The 25,588-nt window shown below is 45.0% G+C and overlaps 1 protein-coding gene across 1 annotated transcript in view; it reads left to right on the top strand.

Annotated features, from left to right (window-relative positions):
- WIPF3 (WAS/WASL interacting protein family member 3) overlaps window positions 1-25,588 on the top strand; it is a 76,790-nt gene that overhangs the window by 37,527 nt on the left and 13,675 nt on the right. The window contains exons 3-5 of the mRNA XM_061165451.1: window positions 15,052-15,184; window positions 19,410-19,541; window positions 22,385-23,119. Of these exons, the coding sequence (XP_061021434.1) occupies window positions 15,052-15,184; window positions 19,410-19,541; window positions 22,385-23,119 (1,000 nt within the window). The remainder of the gene's footprint in view (window positions 1-15,051; window positions 15,185-19,409; window positions 19,542-22,384; window positions 23,120-25,588) is intronic.

Raw genomic sequence — 25,588 nt, 5'->3', positions numbered from 1 at the left:
GATGAAGCAACTAAGCTGTGTTGCTCGTTCACACTTACAAAGTTCTTTTTGGTAAATGTCAGAGACACTCAGTAGTAGGAAGTGGTTGATGATTAAACAGCCTCGACATCAAGTCATACCCAACATGTTATGGGCTGAATTGTGTCCCCCTCCAAACTCACATGTGACTGATGGGTGGGCTTCTCAGGTGGCGCTAGTGGTAAAGAACCCGCCTACCAATGCAGGAGACCCAAGTTCGATCCCTGGGTGGGGAAGATCCTCTGGAGAAGGGATTCTTCCAGTATTCTTGCCTGGAGACTCCCATGGACAGGGGAGCCTGGCGGGCTACAGTCCATACAGTCACAAAGAGTCGGACATGACTGAAGCAACTTAGCAGGCATGCATGCAAGGTTAAAAAGGTGATTAAGGTGGTCTTAATCCAACATGATGTCTTTGTAAGAAGAGGTTAGGACACAGACACAAACATGGGGAGACCACGTGAAGATACAGGAGGACATGCTCATCTGCAAGCAGAAGAAATCAAGCCTGCCCACACCTTGACCTTGAATTCTAGCCTCCAGGACTGTGAGAAAGTAAATTTCTATTGTTTAAGTTGCCCGGGCTGTGGTTCTTTGTTATGGCAGCCCCAGGAAACAAGTACACATGGTTTGTGTTAATAGGAAGGGACAGAAACTGCTCACTGGCTCCCTCAGCTCAGGGACGCCCAACCTCTATCCTCTCCGCTCCTCCACCATGCTAGGAGGAAAGGTCATTTAGGGCAAATATAGTTTCTGAGTCAGCCCTCCCCAGACAGAGGGCTGCATCTTGCATCTTCACTCCATGCGGTGTAGGCACATCCTTTCCCCCAAGGTTTTGCGCTTATTTTTGGTCAATTTTGTTCTAACTTTTTCTGTTTTGTCTTGTTTTGTCTACTATTTAGAAAATGCAAAATTTCTGATTAGCAGGGGCCTTCTGCTTCTAAGACCTTGTTTAAAGACCTTTGCACCTAATGACATTAAACTGCTGAGTGGACTGCAGGAGTAATGCATTTCAGAATCAATGAGCAGATAACTTCTATTTGTAGAAGCTTATATGGAGAGTGGTATCTAGCCCTTACCGCTTTAGATTGTTTTAGCAATCCATTATAGGACTGTATTTCAACCATCATAAAGCAAATCGCTCTGTTCGAAGGCCACACAGCAGCTGTTGACTCCCTTCTTGGGACCTTGTTGTTACTGATTCTTGCTGGAATAATGGGGCTCAGTTATGGCTGGAGTGGATGGGTAGACCCAGGGTAAGCCCTGCCAGCTCTTAATAGAAAATGGGTTTGTCCCCTTGGACAGAAGATAGATGAAGTGGGATTCATACCATGTAAGAATCTCATAGTCAGTGTTATAAGTTTGAGAAATGCTTTTTTTTTTTTTTTAACTTTAGTTACATTTCATTAGTAAATCTTAAAATCTACCGGTAAAAAAAAAAAAAAAAAATCTACCAGTCAGTAGGCATAAATTACTCTGTCTGGGATGTGTTTTTGTTTTTTGCAGATCATTGTGCTAGGCTGTGAGATCCCCCAAATCAGTAGAGTCCTTTGGTCTCTACCTTCAGATAAAACACATGAAAAGATAAGAACACAAAGTAATTTGTTTCACTGCAGCAAGGACAAAAGAGTGTAGGTTAACCAGAACTGAGTGATAACAGACCATAATCATTAAGAGATTGGGTTAAAATAGCTGCCTTTCTCATCAGAGTGGAAAACAGCGCAGGCGATGCCCAGGCACTCACTCCAGGTACTTCCACACCCCTCAGTTTTGCATCCTGGGAGCCTCCCTTGCTTCACCCTTGTCCTTGCTCCATGACAGAGTGCAATTAAACTTCACTTCCTCATAACCCAGCATTTCAGAAGCTAAATCAAGTTGTTTCTGTTTTAAAAAGAATTGTGACACCATTTTCCCCCATTATTTGAGAAAAACATAAATGAATTTCTTCTTCTTGATTCTTATTTCATCATGTTCTACCTCATTCCACAAAAAGTTGACACAGCCATTGTTCAAAATTCTGCTTTCACTGACGTTTTTTTAAACCCTTCCCACAGTACTTGGGTTCTAAGATTTTTTTCTTCTGATTTATGAGGTATCTAATTCATTTGTTAAACAAATCAAAAAGCTCTGTACAGGCATCCACCAATTCAATGATAAAACCCACCTTTCAAGTCTCTCATTCCTATTGACCATTGGTGTCATCTGGATTATCCACTATTCCCTGACCCCCTCCAGCCTATGACTTTGATGACTAGATTGCTTTAATATTACGATTTTCTTTAGAATATTTCTGTATAAGCACCAGAGTGTGTCTGTGTGTGTATTCATGCGGCTTGGTTTTTTCTCTTTGTGTGTGGGTCTTTCACTTTTTGCTGTGCTGTGCCTTCACCGTTGCGTGTGCTATTCTCTAGCTGCGGTAAGAGGGGGCTACTCTCTAGTTGCGGTGTGCAGGCTTCTCATTGCCGTAGCTGCTCTTGTTGACTCCAGGCCTTGCAGGCTTCAGTAATTGCGGCACATGGGCTCAGTAGTTGCGGCTCCCAGGCGCTAGGGCACAGGCTCAGTAGTTGTGGGACACAGGCTCTGTGTTGCTTCCCAGCATGTGGCATCTTCCTGAACCAGGGATTGAACCCATGTCTCCTGTATTAGCAGGAAGATTCTTTACCACTGAGCCACCAGGGGAGGCCGTGACTTGATTTTTTAATAGGCTGTTTTTTTTAAGTGGTTTTAGGTTCACAGAAAATACAGAGAATTCCCTTGTCCTTCCTGCCCCTACAGAAGCTCAGCCTCCTCCTCTTTCAACATAAGATTTTTCATCAAGGTTTAAACTCTGTGTTTTATTAAAGGTTCCTTGTCTTTAAAACCATCCCTCTGATAATGTTGTTACTCAAAATGAACAGCATAAGTACTAAAGACTAGTGGAATTTTAAAACTGTAATTAAAAATGTGTGTTAGTCGCTCAGTCATGTCTGACTCTTTGCAAATCCATGGACTATAGCCTGTCCATGGATTTCTCCAAGCAAGAATACTGGAGTGGGTTGCCATTTCCTACTCCAAATTAAAAATAATTTATGTATTAATTTTTTACTGTCTTACATTCATATAATGTAGTCATATTTTCTGCCAGTACAAGTATTATTGGTTCTTAAAATGGAATAAAATGTCCTAGAGATCAGAGAAGTAGCTGGCACATCTATTAAGTGCATCTAAAGGCAGTTCATGTTTGTTGATCCTATTGATACTCTATGCCTGAAAGAGTCTTGTGACTTCCAGATGCTTCATCATCTGAACAGACTTCAGCCTGGAAGAAGAACAGTTGCTATCTCTGCTACCAGTAGCCTGGGGGTCTTTCAATGGCCTTTCCCTAAGCAGGACTGGAGCCTCTTCCTTAGGGCGAGGAGTTGACTTCACTGGGATGCTAAGCAGGCAGCAATCCATCAGTGCAAAGGAAGGACAGTAGACAGGAAGATATCTCAGTTCACAAAAGCAATGGTTGCACTACTCTGATTACATAGAACCTCAATCCACAGGCCTAATTTTAGGAGATGTAAGACCAAAATGCAGTTGAACGAAGTGAACTAAAAATAGCCCCCTACTTTATTCTGTTATAATTCACTTCCTCAGATGATGGGCCTGATCCATTTAAGCAGAATTCTTTCCCTGTCATAATTGTCCTAAAGATGTTTTGATGATTATTAAGAACAATGAAAGTCTACATTTCCTCTTGATTCATTGCAGCTGTCATGACCTTCTGTCTATTTCCGTTCTCCTCAAGAATTGCTGGCATTCAGTGAAACAGATGCTACAGTATTTTTAAGGGAGGGTTTGAAGTGGCCCCATTTTATTAAAAATATACAAGGAGTGTCATTAATGAGTATATTGTATGAGTCACACTTGGGTGCCCTGGCAGGCCCCTTTTGTGATTCTCACGGCAAAAATAGGTGTTTTATTTTAAATTCACACTGCATTTTCAGATTAAATAACAAATTTTATTTTAGAGAATTTGGGGGAGTGTTTATCATACAAGGCATTGTGCTGAACCCCGGCAGGGTTGATTAAGATGTAATTTCTGCCGAAAGGGACTTAGATGGGTAGGACAGAAGCACATCAACATGTGAAACATGGGACTTCCCTGATGGTTCAGTGGCTAAGACTCGGAGCTCCTGATGCAGGGGGCCTGGGTTCAATCCCTGGCCAGGGAACTAGATCCCGCATGCCATAACTAAGAGTTCACATGTTGCAACTAAGACCCAGCACAGCCAAATGAATAAATATTTTTTTAAATGATATGAAACATATGATCTCAGCAACTGGCATCAGAATTTTTCTTAAGGAGAGACCTGTCTTTGGAGACATATCTTTATAGTCTATAAAGAGGTGGGATGGGGTGTGGAACTTGAGGGCAGGAATGAAGCTGAATAAGAATGACTAGAGTGACTAAACAGCACTACACAAAACAAGGAGAAGAATTTGCTTTGTTCTAAGAGGCTGAGCAGAGCGAAGATACAGTTAAGAAGACAGTGAGAGAGAGGAACCAGAACACTGATTTGAGTGGGGGATTCTGAGCCAGTGAATCCTCCTGTATTGGAATGATGAGCGACCATATGAGGCCCAGGGGTGTCCAGTGCTCAATGCAGAGTTGCTGCCTGGAATCTGGAAGCAAGCGTGCCCATGAGGCATACATGGCCTTGAAACTGTAGAACTCCTTGGGAGGCTTTGAGAGTCCCAAGGGCTTCAAGAATGGCTCTGAGCCAGTCTCCTCTAGATCTCCAGGGCTCAGGGAACCTCAGCCAATATTTGCATATCTGGGTTAAACTTCTAAAATGTATGGCTATTATACAGTAGGTAAATGCAAGAATTAGTTCTGACTTGGTTTAATTTAGGCGTCTCTAGAAGCAGCTATGCCTTGAAAGATAGATGAAAGTGATTTTTTTAAAAGAAAGCCTTCCCTTTTAATTAATTTATTCATTTTATATATTTTTTGGCTGTGCTGGGTCTTTGTTGCTTTGCATGGGCTTTTTCTAGTTGTGATGAGTGGGGGTTACTCTTCGTTGTGGTGATCAGCCCTCTGATTGCAGTGGCTTCTCTTGTTACAGAGCACAGGCTCTAGGCACTCAGGCTTCAGTAGTTGTGATGCATGGGCTTAGCTACTCCGTGGCATGTGGAATCTTCCTGGACCAGGGATCAAACCATCCCCTGCATTGACAGGCAGATTCTTATCTACTGCAGCACCAGGGAAGTCCCAAGATGAATGTGATTTTGACTGACAGAGTTGGAAGAAAGGGACATATCATCCAGAGGGAGTGCACAAGTCTTGAACTTGAGATACCAAGTACGTGACCAATACAGGGGACGGAGAACTGGGCCAGGTGGGTGGGATGTAGAATGTGTGGGGTAGAAGGTTGAAGCATGGACTGTACTCAGTGCTCATAATCTTTATTTCGGAGTCAATAAGGGAGGCCATGTGCTGAAAACCCTGCATTTTCCCCTGCAACCAGCAGGAAGGTACGAAAGGAGAGTAGGGGGCCTACACTGGGAAAGAAAGAGGTGGACCAGCAGGGTTGGCCCACACAGGCTTCTGTGTTACCTGAAGAGGGAGTTTCAGGTACAGGCTCTTTGCAGCGGAGGGTATCAGCCTCACAGCGTAGAGTTACCCTAAGCAGTTTCCATTTTAAGTGCTCTCCGCCCTCCCCCTGCCAAGACGGCTGCTGGATCACGTTTAATGCAGTAATCAGACTGTTCTCAGGCTCCATCATTCGGCCTTGGCTGTCCTTTCTGGCCCTGGCAAAGGCCTGGCACTTAGCTCCTTGGGCCCCAGCCCCTCTCTTTTCTCTCCCTCCTCCCTTCCTTTTCTTTCTGATGCCCTTCCCTGCCCCTTGCTTTCTACTCTGGCTGTCACACTCTGTTTGACGCAACATCTGCTGTGGTCCCCAGCCAGAAGGCAGGGGGCCCACTGCCCCCACCCAGCTGCAGGCTTTCCATGTGTCTCCTGGGTGTTCACCCTTCACAATTTTCCTGAGTGATGTCATTACTAAGACGCAGCATGGTGGATGAGAGACCCTGACTTGCCTGGGCTCACCTCTCAGCTCTCCTCTTACTAGTGGCAGATAGCCTGCTTCCTCTCCGAGCCTCATCTGTAAACTGGATATAATACTCATAACTAGTACCTCCATTATGGGATTGTCCAAATGCCCTGTAAATGAATTAATATACCTACAGTACTTGGAGGACTTCCCTAGTAGCTCAGCTGGTAAAGAATCTACGTGCAATGCAGGAGAGACCCGGGTTCAATTTCTGGGTTGGGAAGATCCCCTGGAGAAGAGATAGGCTACCCACTCCAGTATTCTTGGGTTTCCCTGGTGGCTCAGACAGTGAAGAATCTACCTGCAATGTGGGAGACTTGAGTTTGATCCCTGGGTTGGGAAAAATCCCCTGGAGGAGGGCATGGCAGCCCACTCCAGTATTCTTGCCTGGAGTATCCCATGAACGAGGAGCCTGGCAGGCTACAGTCCATGGGGTCTCAAAGAGTCGGACACGACTGAGTGACTAAGCACAGCACAGTACTTGGAATGGTGCCCAGCACACATATGCCTTCCCATTTTCTTTGAGTTATTGCTGTTGCTGTCACCCTTTGCATGCTGCAGTTTCTTTACCCAGACTGCAAAGTCACTTCTGTGTGCATAGTAAAGGGTAGGAACTGGATCTCAGTGGAAACTGATTATTTCAAATGAAAGAGAGGAAGGAGTCACAGGTTTAAAGCTTTGAGGAATGGGAGAAAACCTTTAACAGAGACTGAAGTGCTGGGAGGGATGAGCTGGAATTGCCCACAATAGTGTTATTTCTTTGGCTACCTGATATGAAGAACCGACTCATTGGAAAAGACCCTGATACTGGGAAAGACTGAAGGCAGGAGGAGAAGGGGATGACACAGGATGAGATGGTTGGATGGCATCACCGACCCAATGGACATGAGTTTGAGCAAATTCCAGGAGATAGGGAATGACAGGAAAGCCTGGCGTGCTGCAGTCCATGGGTTTGCAAAGAATCAAATGCAACCGAGTGACTGAACAACAACATCATTATCTCACTAGCTTGCAAATTAATCTGCTGGGATGGGAACATGTTTCTTTTTGGTAATAATTTTTGACTAAAGTAAATAGAAGATATGAAACCTCAACCAGTTTTTGAGACATTGTTCCAACTAGGTATTATGTATTTCTTAGCAATTCCTAGTGTCAGGCCCTAGACAACCAATGCTGGGCTCTTTTTTGAGTTTACAAGGTTGTTCTTCCACCATAGGTTTTAAAATCAGGCTTTCTCATAATTTAAATTTTAGTCTTAAAAGCCAGGGAATATCGGCATCATCAAATAAGAGAGAATGGTGCTGAATGAATCCCCATTTCTTGGGACAAAGTGACCAAAGGATAAAGGTATGAAACCTTTATCCTTAACCTCAAAGGCATAACTCATAACCTCAAAGGCAGTGACTTCTCTTACCATACCTGCATGTTTTGTTGGAGCAGACAAATGTCAAAAACCCAGGGGCTTACTATGGAAAACAGTGTGGAGATTTCTTAAAAAACTGGAAGTAGAACTGCCATATGACCCAGCAACCCCACTTCTGGGCATACACACTGAGGAAACCAGATCTGAAAGAGACACGTGCACCCCAATGTTCATCGCAGCACTGTTTATAATAGTCAGGACATGGAAGCAACCTAGATGCCCATCAGCAGACGAATGGATAAGGAAGCTGTGGTACATATACACAATGGAATATTACTCAGCCATTAAAAAGAATTCATTTGAATCAGTTCTAATGAGATGGATGAAACTAGAGCCCATTATACAGAGTGAAGTAAGCCAGAAAGATAAAGAACATTACAGCATACTAACACATATATATGGAATTTAGAAAGACGGTAATGATAACCCTATATGCAAAACGGAAAAAGAGACACAGAAGTACAGAACAGACTTTTGAACTCTGTGGGAGAAGGTGAGGGTGGGATGTTTCGAAAGAACAGCATGTATACTATCTATGGTGAAACAGATCACCAGCCCAGGTGGGATGCATGAGACAAGTGCTCGGGCCTGGTGCACTGGGAAGACCCAGAGGAATCGGGTGGAGAGGGAGGTGGGAGGGGGGATCTGGATGGGGAATACGTGTAACTCCATGGCTAATTCATGTCAATGTATGACAAAACCCACTGAAATGTTGTGAAGTAATTAGCCTCCAACTAATAAAAAAATAAAAAAAATTAAAAACCCAGGGGCTTAAAGTTTATACAGAGTTCATTTCAACAAAATACTGATAATTTGCTCTCAGTTTTTTTTTTTTTTAATTGGATATGCTGGTACTAAAAGAGGAACACTTATTTTCTGCATGCTAAGAGTTTCCACTCAAAAAATAAGAGGAAAAACAATGCATAATATAAAAGCTATAGTATTTGGCAAGAATTACAAATGATGTGCTTTGGAGGGGGTGTGGATCTTATAAGGAAAAGACTAGCTGAAGAGGTTTTGAATAAAAGATCTTGTAAAGGAAACAGTTTTTGATGTGGGGCCAATTGGGCTTCCCTGTGGCTCAGACAGTAAATAATCTGCCTGCAGTGCAGGAGACGAGGGTTCCATCCCTGGGTCAGGAAGATCCCCTGGAGAAGGGCATGGCTACCACTCCAATATTCTTGCCTGGAGAATGCCATGGACAGAGGAGCATGGTGAGCTACAGTTCATGGGTCACAATGAGTCAGACACGACTCAGTAACTAACACTTTCACTTTTCACTTAAGGGAGAAGTAAAAGTTGGGGCAGGCACAGAGTGCTGGGACAATGGGAGCATTCCCATAAGAGGCAGAAGCTTGAACACAGGCTTGGAAGTATAGTTCGTAGATAGGGAGGGATTGCCATACAGTGGAACTGCTTTATAACACCAGTGTGGGTAGGAAAATGTTGGCATTTGCAGGTAAACAGCATATGAAATGCAGTCAAGCCCAGTGGGTGATATTAATGAGGACTTTGACTTTTTTTACTCCAAGGGAAATGGAAAACCCTTGCAGGTTTTGAGCAGAGTCACCTGACCTGGCAGGAGCACTGCTAAGGGTAAGCATGTTGTTCTAGGAACAAAACAGAGCTCTTTATCTGGCCTTCCAGGATCAGGAGGCTTCCTGGAAAATAGCCAAGAGACAAGTGTGAAAAGAGCAGAGAGATTAGCTCAAGCTAAGGTCCAGAGGTGAGCTCCAGCATGGAAGGAAAGGTTGGGGCTGGTCACTTGGTTGGGCCTTGTGCAATGTGAAGGGATTTGAACTTGATCCTGAGGGCAGTGGGGAGCCAGCAAAAGTTTTTATGGACATGGTAAATTACATGTCCCTTATACAGACCACTCAGGTGGCTGTGTAGAGGAGGGCAAGGCAGGAGGCAGGAAGACCAGCTGAGGGAATCTGGAAGTGCCTGCATTAATACTGGTGGTCTGCATTAAGTCAGCATCAGTGGAGAAAAGGAGCCAGTTTCTAGAGTCATCACCAAGGAGAAGTCACCAGGAGTTTGTGATGCAGTGGCTTTTGAGAATGAGGAAGCGAGAAGGGTCTGAGATGGCCTCCAGGTTCTTGGGCATGGAGATAGCTGCCAGCATATGGTGACCAAATTGATGCCCCTGGATGAGATGACTTTGACAAATGGAGTTTCTTGGGGACGTAGAGAATAGTTCCAGACTCCCCTATCACCTATAGCCACAATGAATGGGTCCAAACTCTGCTGCACCTCCTGATAAGGATGTGATGCTGTGGGAAGCAGCTCTGTACTCCAGGTAACAGTCCTGGGTCTGCAGACAGTTGTTTAAGAAACGAAGCTTATAAAAAAGGAGGGTAGCCAGAGGGATGGGATGGAGAGGGAGGCGGGAGGGAGGATCGGGATGGGGAACACATGTAAATCCATGGCTGATTCATGTCAATGTATGGCAAAAACCACTACAATATTGTAAAGTAATTAGCCTCCAACTAATAAAAATAAATGGAAAAATAAATAAATAAATAAAAAAGGAGGATAGGAAGTCCATTTTTAATTGTATACAGTATTTGAACTTCTGAAAATAAGAAAACTGTTAGATCTCAAAATGCCTCATTATGTAACAGCCTGCCTTGTGCACATTCGGGGTGCAGGGAACATTGTGTCAGGCCTGACAGGGGAGAGTTCACGTTCTCTGAAATTATTTCCTGTGTCTCTGTTGGATCCCAGGCTCTCTCTTCTACATAAAGACGGTAGCAGCAGGAGGAAACGAATGCCAGTTCTGGCTGTTCTTGGAATTCAGATTTAGTGAAAAAATGCAAGTACGCAGGCTACTGATCCCTGTGGCAGGGGGCGGCTGAGAGCTGGGGAGAAACAAGCTGTGCACTGGAAGGCTGAGTGCTAATTTGAGTTTAACAGCCCCACTGGAGAAGTCACCTTTAGGAGACTGCAAGGCTGGAATCATACTGCATTGATTGGGTTAAGATCATCTTTGAGACAAACAACCTGCTCAATTTTGATTAGTGTTTCTGACAGAAACCGATATCAATCAAATAGATGTAGTAATGACATAGGGCAGCAGGGTCACAAGTAGCAGGTCAACATGCATTTCATTCTATTTGGGCTGGACCGCCATCCTCCTCTCTCAAACTATACTGAACCCTGATCAACTCATTTGCTGGAATGACAAATGATATGCAAAAGCTCTTATAATTTATCAAGACAGGAGGACAGACACCTCATTGTCCTTGGCCCACTTAGTGCTGTTCTAATCTTCCTGGATTACTTCAGTTTTTCAGCCTGTATTTGGAAGGGCCATGGTCTAATTTGCATTACTCTTCTACCACTTTGCATCTTTTTAGGACCTGGGCTATTCCATGGTAAGCTTGCTTTAGAAAAACTGAGTCGACAAAAGCTTTGTGTGGAACTCACAAATTGTCACACTCAATAACAATGTTAAGAAAGAACAGGAGCAAACATTGGAATGATAGTTCAGTTCCTTGTTTTGTACGTAGCGGGGGCAGGCAAGCCTGTTGGGTGGATATATTTGCCATAGAAAAAGTTTTCAGGAGTGACTCTCTCACTCAATTTTTTAGTGAAGTTACCAATAAGCGGGATTTACATAGAGTAAAAGACCCAGTGAATATATGAAAATCTTCTCTTTCCTATTTCTGTATCCAGTAATCACTTTTATTTCTGTATCCAGTAACCACAGTAACCAGACCTCTTAGGCTTGATTTTTAAGAAAGCAAGTTATAAATGAACTGTTAATAAATATTGAAGGTGGAGTAGAAACACCCACCACGGCAAAATATGGTCTTCAATGTGCAGATGAATATGTCCTTAGATGCCCTTTTGTACAAAACCAATTGAGCTGTGGTCCCCTTAGCTATGAAGTTATTCCCTCTCTCCTACCTCACAAAAGACTGAGGATAACTTTACTAATACCAGGTGAGGGAGTGCCCTCTAGTGGAGGATCATCAGGGCAGACAGTCAGTTCAGTTCCTTTCAGTCTCTCAGTCATGTCTTTGCGACCCCATGGACTGCAGCACGCCAGGCCTCCCTGTCCATCACCACCTCCCAGAGTTTACTCAAACCCATGTCCATTGAGCTAGTGATGCCATCCAACCATCTCATCCTCTGTCGTCCCCTTCTCCTTCCGCCTTCAATCTTTCCCAGCATCAGGGTCTTTTCCAGTGAGTCAGTTCTTCGCATCAGGTGGCCAATTTGGAGTTTCAGCTTCAGCATCAGTCCTTCCAATGAATATCCAGGACTGATTTCCTTTAGGATGGACTGGTTGGATCTCCTTGCAGTTCAAGGGACTCTCAAAGAGTCTTCTCCCTCACCACAGTTCAAAAGCATCAATTCTTTGGTGCTCAGCTTTTTTTATAGTCCAACTCTTACATCCATACATGACTACTGGGAAAACCATAGCTTTGACTAAATGGATCTTTGTTGGCAGACAGTGGCACAGGGAAAAAAGGCAGCAAAGAAGAATGTGGGGCTTCGCAGGTGGCACTAGTGGTAAAGAATTCACCTGCCAATGCAGGAGGCCCAGGAGACGTGAGTTGGATCCCTGGATCAGGAAGATCCCCTGGAGGAGGAAATGGCAACCCACTCCAGTATTCTTGCCTGGAGAATCCCATGGACAGAGGAGCCTGTGGGCTACAGTCCATGGGGTCACAGAGTCGGACACGACTGAGCACATACACACACACATACACACACAGAAGGATGCTGAAACATGATGGGACCTGCCATACCCTCCAGCTGATTTGGAAGATGTTTATCAACAAGTCTATCATGTGGAATTGACAAGAATGTACTGAGGCTTGTGCTCAGTAGAAACACAATTTCACATCATTATTCCAGGGCTTCCCTGGTGGCCAGCTCAGTGGTGGGGAATCCACCTGCCAATTCAGGAAACACAGGTTCAATCCCTGATCCAGGAAGATCCCACATGCCTGTAGATCAACTGTGCCACAAATATTGAACTTGTGCTCTAGAGCCCAGGAGCCGCAACTACTGAGCTCACATGCTGCAACTACTGAAGCCCACAAGCCCTAGAGCCCCTGCTCTTTAACAAGGGAAGCCACTGCAATGAGAAGCCTGCACACCACAACTAGAGAGTAGCCCCCACTCTCTGCAACTAGAGGAAAGCCTGAGAAGCAATTAAGACCTAGTACAGTCCCCCCAAAATCATATTCCCAAGATGTACCATGTTCTTCATGGCACTCACCTTTAAAGCTTAGGATGGGCGAGGTCAAGGAATGGGGGGTGCATTTGGGTAATCAATTTAAAAATGGCATTTAAAGATGGTAAGATGAACACCCACACCCCCACCCAGGAATTGTTAGAGATATGGTTCCAGTTGCTTCTTTTAACAGAAGAATGCAATTCATTGTGTTGTTTATCTCATAACTAGGAAGAAATTACAAAATACTTTCACCCCCTAATCCTGCAACTGTAATGCTAGATTTTAAAAAAAATGTTCATACTTCTCTTGGCTAGGGTCATGATATTTCTGTTTGCCTTTTATTCCTGTTACTAATTGTTTCTAAATACAAGAGTAAACTTTATAAATCTTAAAATTTTGAAGTTTAAAATGACTTATGGGCTAATGGTTTATAGAGAAAGGGTTTAAAGATTGCCTTGTGTGGGAAATATCCTGCTGTACATGTGCATTTGTACATATATTCATAAAAAATGTATATCATTAGGATTGGGACCTCTGGCTCATAGCTCAGTTGTTGACCATCATCAGTGAGCCCTTCTCAAGAGGTCAAAAGCATGTTTTCAGGCAACAAGAAACTGACTTTGAAGCTGTGTCCTTCAAAGCCTGTGTAAGATGCATCACCTGGGCCATGGAGTCAGCTGGTGAAAATGTGGACTCAGCACCTTTTAACTAAAACCACAATTGCCTTCATTTCCAGTCTGTGACACTGGAGAGTCTCTGGTGGTTCTTTTTGGCAAATGGCCATGTGGAGAAAACGGCTATTGCAAGAGCTCGTATAAGTTCTGTCTGTCCCTCAAGGACCATCTAAGGTCTCCTGTCTTCCTCAAAGCCTGCTGAGCCTGATAAATATATCCTTTCTGAACTCTTGGAGTCTTCCTCTCTGTGCGACTCACGTGGACACTCAGTCATATGCTGTGCATGAGTGTACTGTCTCCCTGGTACCTGCTTATGCCCTTGAGAGCAAGACCAGTGTGTTATGCATCCTGGGTTTAGTTCATTCATACTCATTCATTCATTCATCCAGCAAACAGTTTTTGAGCCTATCTAGGGCCAAGTTTTACTCTCTGGAGAGGTATTAGTGAACAAAATGGACAAGATCTCTTTCCTAAGAGTGTCTTGTGGGGGTGGTGAATGTGCAGCTCATAACCACAATTGGAAATTTTCCACAAGGAATGGCGAGTATAAATGCATACACTGTGGCAAACTTGCAGGGGATAAAAGGAATATGGTGCCCTAAGAGAGAACCCTGGGTAGCCTTATTTAGGTTAGGGGCCAGAAAAGACCTCCAAAGTGATGTTTAAGCTGAAAACCAAAGACATGGTATTCCCATACAACAGGCGCTAGAAAGTATTTCTCACCTTGAGAAATGTTTAGCCAGATCTTAGGTCATGTAACATAAACCTTCTAGCTGTAGAGGGTCCTCCTGGCTATGTCTTCTAGTGTGACCCACCCTCCCTTATTTGCCACCAACCTCTGTGTGTTCTTTCTGCTGTTCCCTGGTTCTGACAGCCCATGGAAACCCCACTGTATCAGCACAAGCTCTAGTGGAAGTGAAACAGAGGACCTCAGTGTTACTGGCAGAGGTTATTCTCGTGAACATGTTTACAAAGCATTTTCGTAGTCCAGAGAATACTTGCCCTAACTACAGCACCATGCCCTTGATCTCTGTAGTGCTTCAAAATAAGAAGCACGTGGCCTTTGGAATTCAGCAGATCTGGGTTAGGACCTAGCCCTGTGACCGGGAAGAGATTTCATGGTCCTTTCTCACCTGTAAGATGAGGGTAAACTCACTTGAAACTCACAAGGTTTTGTGAGAATTAAAGTAACACACTCAGACACGGAGAAGAAAGCAATCACTGAACTTTCATTGCCGTCTCCTGCACTTCTTTCTTTCTGAATTTGGTCCAGGAGGGGACCTGGGGACACCGGGCAGGGCAATTATTCAGAACCTGAGAGCCAGAGTCAGAAACACACAGCCAGAAGCTCAGATAAGTGGATGGGGCTCACCTATGAGGAGGAAAAGGGGCCATGAATTAGGGCTCTTTAAGATTATGGGAGTTTCAGCTCACGAAAGAATCTGTTCTGGGTCCCCAGGGAGAAGGATGTGAGCAGGGCAGGAGTTAAGCCTCCCGCAAGACCTGTGACCCCTAGATGACTGCACTGGTGAGAGTGATGCAGGGGAGAGCAAACAGGGAGGGCAGAAAAGTATGGGAGGGGAAACTCACCTCAGACAGGACATATGGCTTACCTGCAAATGTTATATGTAATTATAATTAAATCCCTCGTATTCCCTTACAGGTAAGTGCAGATGCTTCCAGCTTGAGAAAGGCAGATCCCAAAGGTCGGAGTGCACTGTTGGCTGATATCCAGCAAGGGACTCGCCTCCGAAAAGTCACACAGATCAATGACCGCAGTGCCCCGCAGATTGAGGGTAAGTGAGCATCCGGCCTGCTAAGAGCCAAGGGCAGGCCATGTGAGGCTCAGCCAGACACTCCTGGCTTGCTCAGGACAGGGCCACAAGTGCTAATCAGGACACACATCTGGCCATCTCAAACCTGCTCAGTGTACAGTCTACATGGGTGAGAGAATCAGAGCTACCTTTCCGGGTCTGCGGATGATGTTTAGCATATCTACCATCAACTTTCAAATGCTTTAAAATGAAACTTCATGGTAAAGTAATTATTTTAATTGTTTTAAAATACACACAATATAAAACTCACCATTTTGACCATTTTTAAAGTGTCCAATTCAGTGGCATTTATATATTTCATTGTTGTTGCAACCATCACCCTGTCTAGTTCGAGACCATTTCCATCACACCAATAGGAAACCTATACCCATTAGCTGGTGGAGGTGATGGAATTCCAGTTGAGCTATTTCAAATCCTAAAAGATGATGCTGTTAAAGTGCTGCACTCAATATGGCAGCAAATTTGGAAAACTCAGCAGTGGCCACAGGAATGGAAAAGGTCAGCTTTCATTCCAATCCCAAAGAAAGGCAGTGCCAAAGAATGTTCAAACTACTGCACAATTGCACTCTTACATGCTAGCAAAGTAATGCTGAAAATTCTCCAAGCGAGGCTTCAACAGTAGGTGAACCAAGAAGTTCCAGGTGTTTAAGCTGGATTTAGAAAAGGCAGAGGAACCAGAGATCAAATTGCCTACATCTGTTGGATCACAGAAAAAGCAAGAGAATTCCAGAAAAACATCTACTTCTGCTTTATCAACTATGCCAAAGCCTTTGACTGTGACTAGATCACAACAAACTGTGGAAAATTCTTAAAGAGATGGGAATTCCAGACCACCTTACCAGCCTCCTGAGAAATCTGTGTGCAGGTTAAGAAACAACACTTAGAACCGGACATGGAACAATGGACTGTTTCCAAATTGGGAAAGGAGTATGTCAAAGCTGTATATTGTCACTCTGCTTATTTAACTTCTATGCAGAGTGTATCATGTGAAATGCTGGGCAGGATGAAGCACAAACTAGAATCAAGATTGCCAGGAGGAATATCAATAACCTCAGATAGGCAGATGCTGCTGCTGTTGCTAAGTTGCTTCAGCCGTGTCCGACTCTGTGTGACCCCATAGACGGCAGCCCACCAGGTTCCCCGTCCCTGGGATTCACCAGGCAAGAACACTGGAGTGGGTTGCCATTTCCTTCTCCAATGCATGAAAGTGAAAAGTGAAAGTGAAGTTGCTCCGTTGTGTCTGACTCTTAGCCACCCCATGGACTGCAGCCCACCAGGCTCCTCCGTCCATGGGATTTTCCAGGCAAAAGTATGGAGTGGGGTGCCATTGCCTTCTCCAATATGCAGAAGTCACCACCCTTATGGCAGAAAGTGAAGAGGAACTAAAGAGCCTCTTGTTGAAAATGAAAGAGGAGAGTGAAAAAACTGGCTTAAAACCCAACATTCAAAAAACGAAGATCATGGCACCCGGTCCCATCACTTCATGGCAAATAGACGGGGAAACAATGGAAATAGTGAGAGACTATTTTCTTGGGCTCCAAAATCACTGCAGATGGTGACTGCAGCCATGAAATTAAAAGATGCTTACTCCTTGGAAAAAACACTATGACCATCCTAGACAGCATATTAAAAAGCAGAGACATTACTTTGCCAGCAAAGGTCTATATAGTCAAAGCTATGGTTTCCCCAGTAGTCATGTATGGATGTGAGCGCTGGACCATAAAGAAGTCTGAGCACTGAAGAATTGACGCTTTTGAACTGTGGTATTGGAGAAGACTCTTGAGAGTCCCTTGGACTGCATGGTAATCAAACCAGTCAATCCTAAAGGAAATCAACACTGAATATTCATTGGAAGGACTGATGCTGAAGCTGAAACTCTGATACCTTGGTCACCTGATGAGAAGAACTGACTCACTGGAAAAGACCCTGATGCTGGGAAAGATTGAAGGTAGGAGGAGAAGGGGACAACAGAGGATGAGATGGTTGGATGGCATCACTGACTCAATGGACATGAATTTGAGCAAGCTCCAGGAGTTGGTGATGGACAGGGAGGCCTGGCGTGCTATAGTCCATGGAGTCGCAAAGAGTCAGACATGACTGAGCAACTGAACTGAACTGAACTGAAGATTTGATCGCATGGATGTTCCACAATGTATTTATCCATTGTGAAGTAACATTTAAAGATCACTTATGCTGTGTCAACATAATCCTCAAATTGAATGAGCAAAAAATTCAAGTCTCAACCCTAACAAATGCAAAGATTTTATTTTCCATAAGGAAAAATATTTCTGCCGAATTCTCTCCCAGGATCACATGACTGTAAGTTTCTATGTCTTCTAGAGTATGATGGAGTAAAAGGAGCCTTGTTCCTGCCATCAGATGACCCATGTTGAGTTCTGATTCTGCCACTCTGCACATCAGGGAACCTCTCTGAGACTCAGTTTGCTCATCTGCAAAATGGGGGGAGATAATGATACCTGCTCTTTTTTGGTCAAGATTGTTGAAGGCTGAAATAATCTATACAGTGAAAGAAAGTGAACATGAAAGTCACTCAGTTATGTCCAACTCTTTGTGACCCCATGGACTCCATGGAATTCTCTAGGCCTGAATACTGGAGTGGGTAGCCTTTCCCTTCTCAAGGGGATCTTCCCAACCCAGGGATCGAACCCAGGTCTTCCACATTGCAAGCAGATTCTTTACCAGCTGAGCCACAAGGGAAGCCCAGTATATACAAAGTATGGCACAAACCAGTACAATATTGTAAAGTAATTAGCTGCCAATTAAAATATTAAAAAAAGAAAACAAAAGTAAAAAAAGAAATATATTTAAATATAAGGTATTATTATGGCTCCATATATTTTGCAATGATACATGATGGTAATTCTCAAAGATTGTCCTAAAATATAATTGTATCTAATATCTATAATTATATATGTTAATGTGCATGAAGAGGAAAATTATTTTAAGAAACATTTTCAGCATTGGTTACAATAAAAATTAGTTCTGGCTCGACCCACCATCTAATTAGTTAAGCCTGACTCAGTGGACATGAATTTGAGCAAACTCTGGGAGCCAGTGGAGGACAGAGGAGCCTGGCATGCTGCAGTCCATGGGATCACAAAGAATTGGACATGACTTAGTGACTGAACAACAACAAACAAGTTAACAGATCAATTCATTTTATTGGGACACTCATTTCTTTATCATTCTAGTGAAGAAGTAATGTTTAATGTTAATACTAGGAATAATCTGGCCACATTCCTCCACCAGTAGGCACTGTGCCCTGATTTCTCTGTGCATATTAGCTTCAGGCTGTGAACACTGTCTGCCAAAAATTCTTGTAAGCTCAATGTCTTCTCATTTTATGTAGTTGCTAATCACACACACCTGGAAGGCTGGAATTAGTGACATCTCTCACGAGCTCATGAGCTTTCTTTTTCATAGGAAAAAAAAAAAAGTGGTGCAGGGAAGAGCACTAGGCCCAGGGAGTGGGAGCTGGGGAGACAGACAATGAAAACACCAAAGAAGAAATCACTGCAGACCTTTACTTCCTGCTTGCAAATCCTGGTCCTGGCTCTGTGGACCAGAAGTTAAAATTATTGCCTAAATTAAATCTTTGGGTTTTCTTCGTCTAGTCCTCCCACAACAGTCAAGTGAAAATGGGGTCAGCTCTTTACCTACAGTGTTTGGGTTTTCTAATTTAAAAGATGACATCTACTAAATGGTCTTCCCAGGTGGCTCAGTGGTAAAGAATCTGCCTGCTAGTGCCGGAGACGCAGGTTCAGTCCCTGGGTTGGGAAGATTGCCTGGAAGAGGAAATGGCAACCCACTCCAATATTCTTGCCTGAAAAAAGCCCATGGCAGAGGAGCCTGGCGGGCTACAGTTAGAGTCCACAGACTGAGTGTGCACACACATGCCTACTAAATGGCAGTGTAGAGATGCTTTTGTTTTGATCCTTTTTCAGAGTGGTTACTACTGATGGGTCTTTAGTAGCCTGGAGAGGGTAGCAGACAGGCCGGGGCACAAGGCAGGGGCTCTTGAGAAAGAGGTTGAGTAGGAGAAGGGTAACACTGGTGGGGGGAGAAGGGAAGGCTGCCAAGGGCAGTGTTAGACCATGGCTAGGGTGAGAGCTGGCCGCTCAGCTCTGCTTACAGGTCCACATCTACTTGCCTCTTCTCTCTACAGGTTCTAAAGGAACCAACAAAGAGGGAGGAGGTCCTGCAAATTCTCGAGGTGGGAGCACACCTCCAGCCCTGGGAGATCTGTTTGCTGGTGGCTTTCCAGTTTTACGACCGGCAGGCCAGAGGGATGCAGCAGGTAAGGAAGAGTTCAAATTGGCTACCTTTGACTCTTATCTCCTTGCCTTGCAGAACCAACAGGGCAGTCCTCACCTGCCCATAAGTGCCATGTTTAGAGTGAATAGTCATGTCGTAGGAGATCACCTCTTTGGAAGCATAAATACTGGAAGTTTTCAAAACACAGACTTGTTTCTAAGGGATCTTTGAAATCCTCATCCTCTTTAAATCATCCCATTGTAATCACTGAAGAAGGAGTTGCCATAGTGTGGAGTGTTTAGCAATGGTGTGATTGTGGCCCACACTGCAAAGTATGGATGTAAATCACAGTAGAAGGTCTTCGTGACATCACTGTGGACTCACTGGCAGTGGTGAGTTGTGATGGGTCTCTAGCATCATGTCTGTTAGGTGTTGCTATGTAACAAACCCTAAACATCACTGGCTTGTATAGAACGTGTAATGAGACTTCCATGCAATACGAGGTCTCCTGGAAACATACACAAATGGAAGGAGAAAGACATATTTCATCTTTTGATAAACATCCAGGCTCAAAAGCTAATTCCTTTCATGTCAACAAAGCCCCCTTGATGCTCTCGAACTGGCCTTTCGCTACCACTTCATGGTCTGCTCTTGTGTTTCTAGTTGGATTTCTAGAGCTTGCATTCATGTGATGAAGGAAAACCTTCCCTTGGTGCTCACTCTCGGAGCCCTCTCTGCTGCCTGGTTTCCTCGCCAGAGCTGACTCTGACTCCTGTGGGTCTCCTCTTGAAATCACACTGCTCAGCTCTCTGCTTCATCCCAGAATGGGCACGCACATAAGCTGGGCAAGGATTTGTGCTATCCTTGCTTCTGCTGCTCACATGATGATACAAACGGGTTTGCCCATCTCTCATTAGGTTGGCCATTTAGTAAGTAGAAGCTCATGTACTTTAACTGACCCACATTAAGGGTTTTGGAATCTCAGATACATGGTGCTCTCAGACACTTAAAAACTTAAGATTAGTTATTCAGGGATTGATTCTGCTACTCAAACTTGTTACCTCTTTAAAGTCATCTGGCCAGTGGGTACAGAGGGAGGCCTTGCCTTGTCTGGAGAGCTGCCTAGGTCCTCCATCTTCATCCCCGTGGACTACTGAAAACAGGCTGGAGCACTTGGAGGCAGGAATCTCTGAGGCTGACACCTACCCTGGACCTCATAGAAAATGCCTCACGCTGGAATCGCAGGTGGTAGATCCTGACCCCGAAAAGGCCAGGTGGGGGCCTCCTGCTCCTGGTCATGGACAGTCAGCCATTCTGGCAATGCTTGCCTTAGCACCCTGGTGGAACCAAGTCTGCCAGGGTGGATGCATATGTGCAAAGATCTTCTTTCTTCCACAGCCATCTAAAAGAAAATTTCAGCAGAGGAATACTGACAGCTCCCCCCTGCCTCCAGAAGAGCATTCCACAGTTGAGACTCGTGTCATGAGTCATGTGTCCAGGTAGCTGTCGCATCATAGCCAGAGTAGGGTCATCCATTTGGAAAGCCAGTTACTGTGATCCTGCTCACTTGGTTTCAGCCCCAGAGTCACCTCTTCCATGCCCTTCCATGACTGGCCTGACTTTTGGCACCAAATACTTTTAGCACCTGGTTCAGTAAACATACTGGTGACTCAGGAACTGAAAAGCTCACAACCACCAACAGCTGCTGGCATTATAATTTGACATGAAACCTGTGTTTCCTATTCTGTAGCACCAGGAAGCTGGAGGTGTGAGAAGCAAACATGTTTTCTAGTGGTTTCCAAATATTTTCATGGAGATTATAAAATATACAGGTGCTGGAATAGGAGAATTATATTCCCAAAAATTCCTTTTAGGGAAAGCCGTATATTTATTTGGAAGAAATGTCTTAATATGCCTCCTAAGTGGAGAGTGATACTCCAAGGACATATTTAAGTGCAGAACTTTTGTGCATTAAACAAGGAGAGGGACTTTTTTCTCTTTGGAATGACATAGGCAAAAAAGGGTGAGAAGTGGCAAGTAGGGTGAAAGGGTGTGCAAAGAGTGAGGAGGCCCCAACCTGGGAGCACCCTCCACCCGAGTCTTCCATGACATCCACCAAACACAAATGCTTACTGTGAGCAAGTTGTTGTTGCTATTGGCATTGGATTTAAGAGGCACTGGATTTCAAGTTGGGGTTGATGTGGTGAAGGATCTACAGGGTAAGAAAGCCAGGAGATCAGGAGACAGCAAGCCGCTTAGAAATGGGCAAAAGCCCTTGGGAAAGGGATCTTTGAGTTTCCAGATGGCATGTAACTAGGAGGTTCAAGGTCATTGGACCTGGATCCCCAAGGCAGGGTGTATTGCCACTGACTTTCCAATCACCTAGTATATTCAGGGAATCTTGAATCTCCTCCTCTCAATACAGAAACAAAGTCCATGTTCACGAAATGCTGGAGTGAGAAAAACCTCCGTCAGGAGCTTCTGGTTGGTACACCCGCAGATGCGGGCTGACTGGCCTAGAGAATAACAGGATGAGTGTGAGGGTGGCCTTGAGAGGAGAGAGGGTGAAGGAGGTCAGGGCAGCCCCACATCCTGGTCAGAGGGTGGAGGTGGGCTAGGACACGGAGCTGGTGCCACACAGCAGTCTGGCAGCTGGAGCCGGGCTCATCTCACCGGAGGACAGTGTGTTTCTTCAGGCAAGGCCCTTGCGCGGCCCTCTTGTGTGACAGCTGCTACACCTGCAGCCTCCAGTGGCCACTCGGGAAGAGAAGGCGCACCATGCGGTTCCCTGAGGTCGTGCTGGACAGAGCCCCTCACGACGGCGCACGCCCTGCGGTTTCTCCCAGTTCTGCCCGCTGAGCTAACCCAGAATTCTTTCACTTCCAGGTGGCAAGGCGGGCCAGGGCCCTGGCTCCCGAGCGCCTTCCCCACGGCTTCCCACCAAGATTCTCAGCGGCCCGTTCAACCCCCCAGCGTCTCCCAGGCTAGGCAACGCCTCTGAGGGGCACGGCGCGGCCAGGGCGGTCCCTCCTCGCCCCAGCATGCCCGCCCCACCTCCCCCCACGCCGCCCCCGCCGCCCCCGCCCCCGCCCCTGCCCCCGTCCTCCCCCGTCAAAGCTCCGCTGGTGTCCCCACCCGGCCCACCGACCAAAGGGAGCCCCCCGGTGGTTCCACCGCCTCTGCTCTGCACGCCGCCCCCGCCGCCCCCGCCGCCCCCGCCGCCCCCGGCCTTGGGTCCCAGTGACAAGGCAGCGAAGCCTCAGCTAGCCCCCTTGCACCTACCGCCCATCCCGCCCCCGCTCCCGCTCCTCCCTCCCTGTGGGCACCCCGGGCTCAACGCGGATGCTGCCAGCCCGGCCCAAGATGTGCGGGAGCCTCCCGCCCCGCCGCCCCCGCCTCCTCCACCCCCCCTTTACGCCTCATGCACCCCCAGATCCTCTTTGCCTGCGCCCCCTTTGCCAAGTGCTAACAGCAGCTGTGAAGTCCCACCCCCGCTGCCCCCCAAGTCCCCTAGCTTCCAGGCCCAGCCACCCAAGCCCAGCGGGCAGGCCTTGCCGGCGCCGCCCGCCCCTCCGGGATCTCAGCCGTTCCTGCAGAAGAAGAGGCCGGGCCGAGGCCCCGGTAAGCACTGCTGTTCTCCAGGGTGGTCGTGTCGGAGGATAATTTTTTTTGACCGTTGGCAGCAGCTCTGGAGGTGCTAGGGAAACCCCCAGAGGCCTGCACCTGTGGCCCACATGGGAAAACCTCAGGACGTCTTAACTCTGAATTTTGTTTTAGATCAGACCTGTTCATTGCCCTGTGGAGCACAAGAAAAACTTGTTTTATGTGACTTTATGCTGAGGTATTAAGGTTAGAGACAGGAAACTGGGGTGAGGGAGGCCGGAAGACTTGTCCAAGATGGTGCAGACCACAAGCTAGGGATTCTGGCCTTAATCACCTTGCCGTGACTAGCTGCGTGACCCAGGGCTGTTCCTCAGCCTCTTTGTGCTTCCTTTTCATCTGTGAAATGGGCATAGCAATAATTCTCCCCTCATGCAGTTGTCAGAACAGTGAGATCTAGAAAAGTCTATTTGTTTTTACTATCACCATTCCCCAGGGTGGGACAGCTATAAGTGCAATTGTTTCCAGAACCAGCTCTCTGGTGTAATTTTTGTCTGAGTTATTATAGTCTGGCTCCCAGCCAGGATTTTCATTGATCCTGGATAGATTAGTTTAGTATTCTGCCATATCTTTGGCAGGTTCTCCAGCTGACTCAGGAAAACTGAGGGTCCATATTTTCAGCCAAACTTTAAAAAATAATCCCTTCATGTTTCCAGCAGAGATGATCTGGACTGAACATACATGCTCCATGACTATGATTTCCATGAAGTGATTAGCCTTCAGTCACCTTTGGTGTGCTTCTAAATGGAAAGCACACTACACATTCACACACACACACATGCACACACACACACGGGCGCACACACACTCACACGCACGCATGCTGAGTCTTTGCAACACTATAGCCCACCAGGCTCCTCTGTGCATGGGAATTCTCTAGGCAAGAATACTGGAGTGGATTGCCATGCCCTCCTCCAGAGGATCTTCCCGACCCAGGGATTGAACTCATGTCTCTCGCAGCTCCTGCATTGCAGGCAGATTCTTTACCGCTGAGCCATAGGGTAAGCACCCTCCACCACACACACACACACACACACACACACACACACACACACACACTCTCTCTCTCTCTCTCTCTCTCTCTCTCTCTCTCTCTCTCTCTCTCTCTCTCTCTCTCTCATAAATATATGCACACACTCATCAAAGCCCATATCCACACACATAGGCCAACATATATCCATAATTATACACACAGGCTCATATTCCTTGATTTTTCAGAAAAAAAATTTTTTTGAGAAGACATTCTTTTTATTAATTGAAGTATAATTGATTTACAATGTTATATTAGTTCCAGGTATACAGCATAGTGATTCTATATTTTTATAGAGAATACTTCATTTAAAGTTACTATGAGATATTGGCTATGTTCCCTGAGCTGTACATTACATCCTTGTGTCTTATTTATTTTATACCTTGCAGTGTGTACCTCTTAATCCCCTTCCCCTATCTTGCCCTGCCCCCACCCCTCCCTACTAGTAACCACCAGTTTGTTCTCTGTATTTTTGAATCTGCAGAACATCTCTTGATGCAGAAAGTTTCTTAAATATATATCCTTGAATTAAAAATAATACAAGTTCATTGTAGAGCAAATAGAAAAAAATGAAATCACCCATAACATCACCCAGAAGTAAAAACTGTCATATTTGGATGTGTTTCTTTTTTTTTCTTAACATACCTACATATTTACATGGTTAATACGATTTTGTATATACTATTTTCTATTCTGTTTTCATTTAATATAATATTAAAAGCAATTTTGATGTAATTTGATATTTGTGAAATTGTTAAAATATATCTGTAAGTATATTAATATAATTGATATGTACCATATTTCTAGTGTTAGATATTTAAGTTGATTTTTTATTACAAATAATTTTTTTTAACAAATAATATTGCAGGAGATACATTTATAGCAATTGTAGTCTATATTTAAAAAATTTTTTTAAAAGGATAAGTCCCTGAAAGGGAGTGCCTGGTACAAAAAGCAAGGATATTTTTAAGGCTTTTGATCACAAGAGATAAGATTTTAATCATTCTCTTCTCAACTGACTGATCATAATGTCCAGCATTAGTATTAGTGAGCCCCTTCTGAGGCTCATGATTCCTAAATGTTTAAGATGGGGTGAAAAAAAATCAGTGCTTTAGATTCAGAGAGATCTGAGTTCAGTTCAAATCCTGCCTTCCCACCCACTTCTGTTTTTAATGTCCTTGAACCTTGCTTTTTTTAATTTGACAAATGGAAATAGTGACAGTAACACCTTTTACAATGGATTGTTCCACTCCAAGTGAGGAAGTACGCCTGGAGTGCTTTGCCTGGGGAGAGGGGTAGCTAGGGGCTCAGCGGCCTGACTTCCTTCTCTCTGACCAAGTGGAGAGGCAGGTCCTCACACAGAAGAGGGGTCCACAGCCCCTTATCCTCTTTAGTCCCCT

This window comes from Dama dama, chromosome 18 (assembly GCF_033118175.1).
Source record: "Dama dama isolate Ldn47 chromosome 18, ASM3311817v1, whole genome shotgun sequence".
Lineage (NCBI taxonomy): Eukaryota > Metazoa > Chordata > Mammalia > Artiodactyla > Cervidae > Dama > Dama dama.
This window is presented reverse-complemented; position numbering and strand designations above follow the sequence as displayed.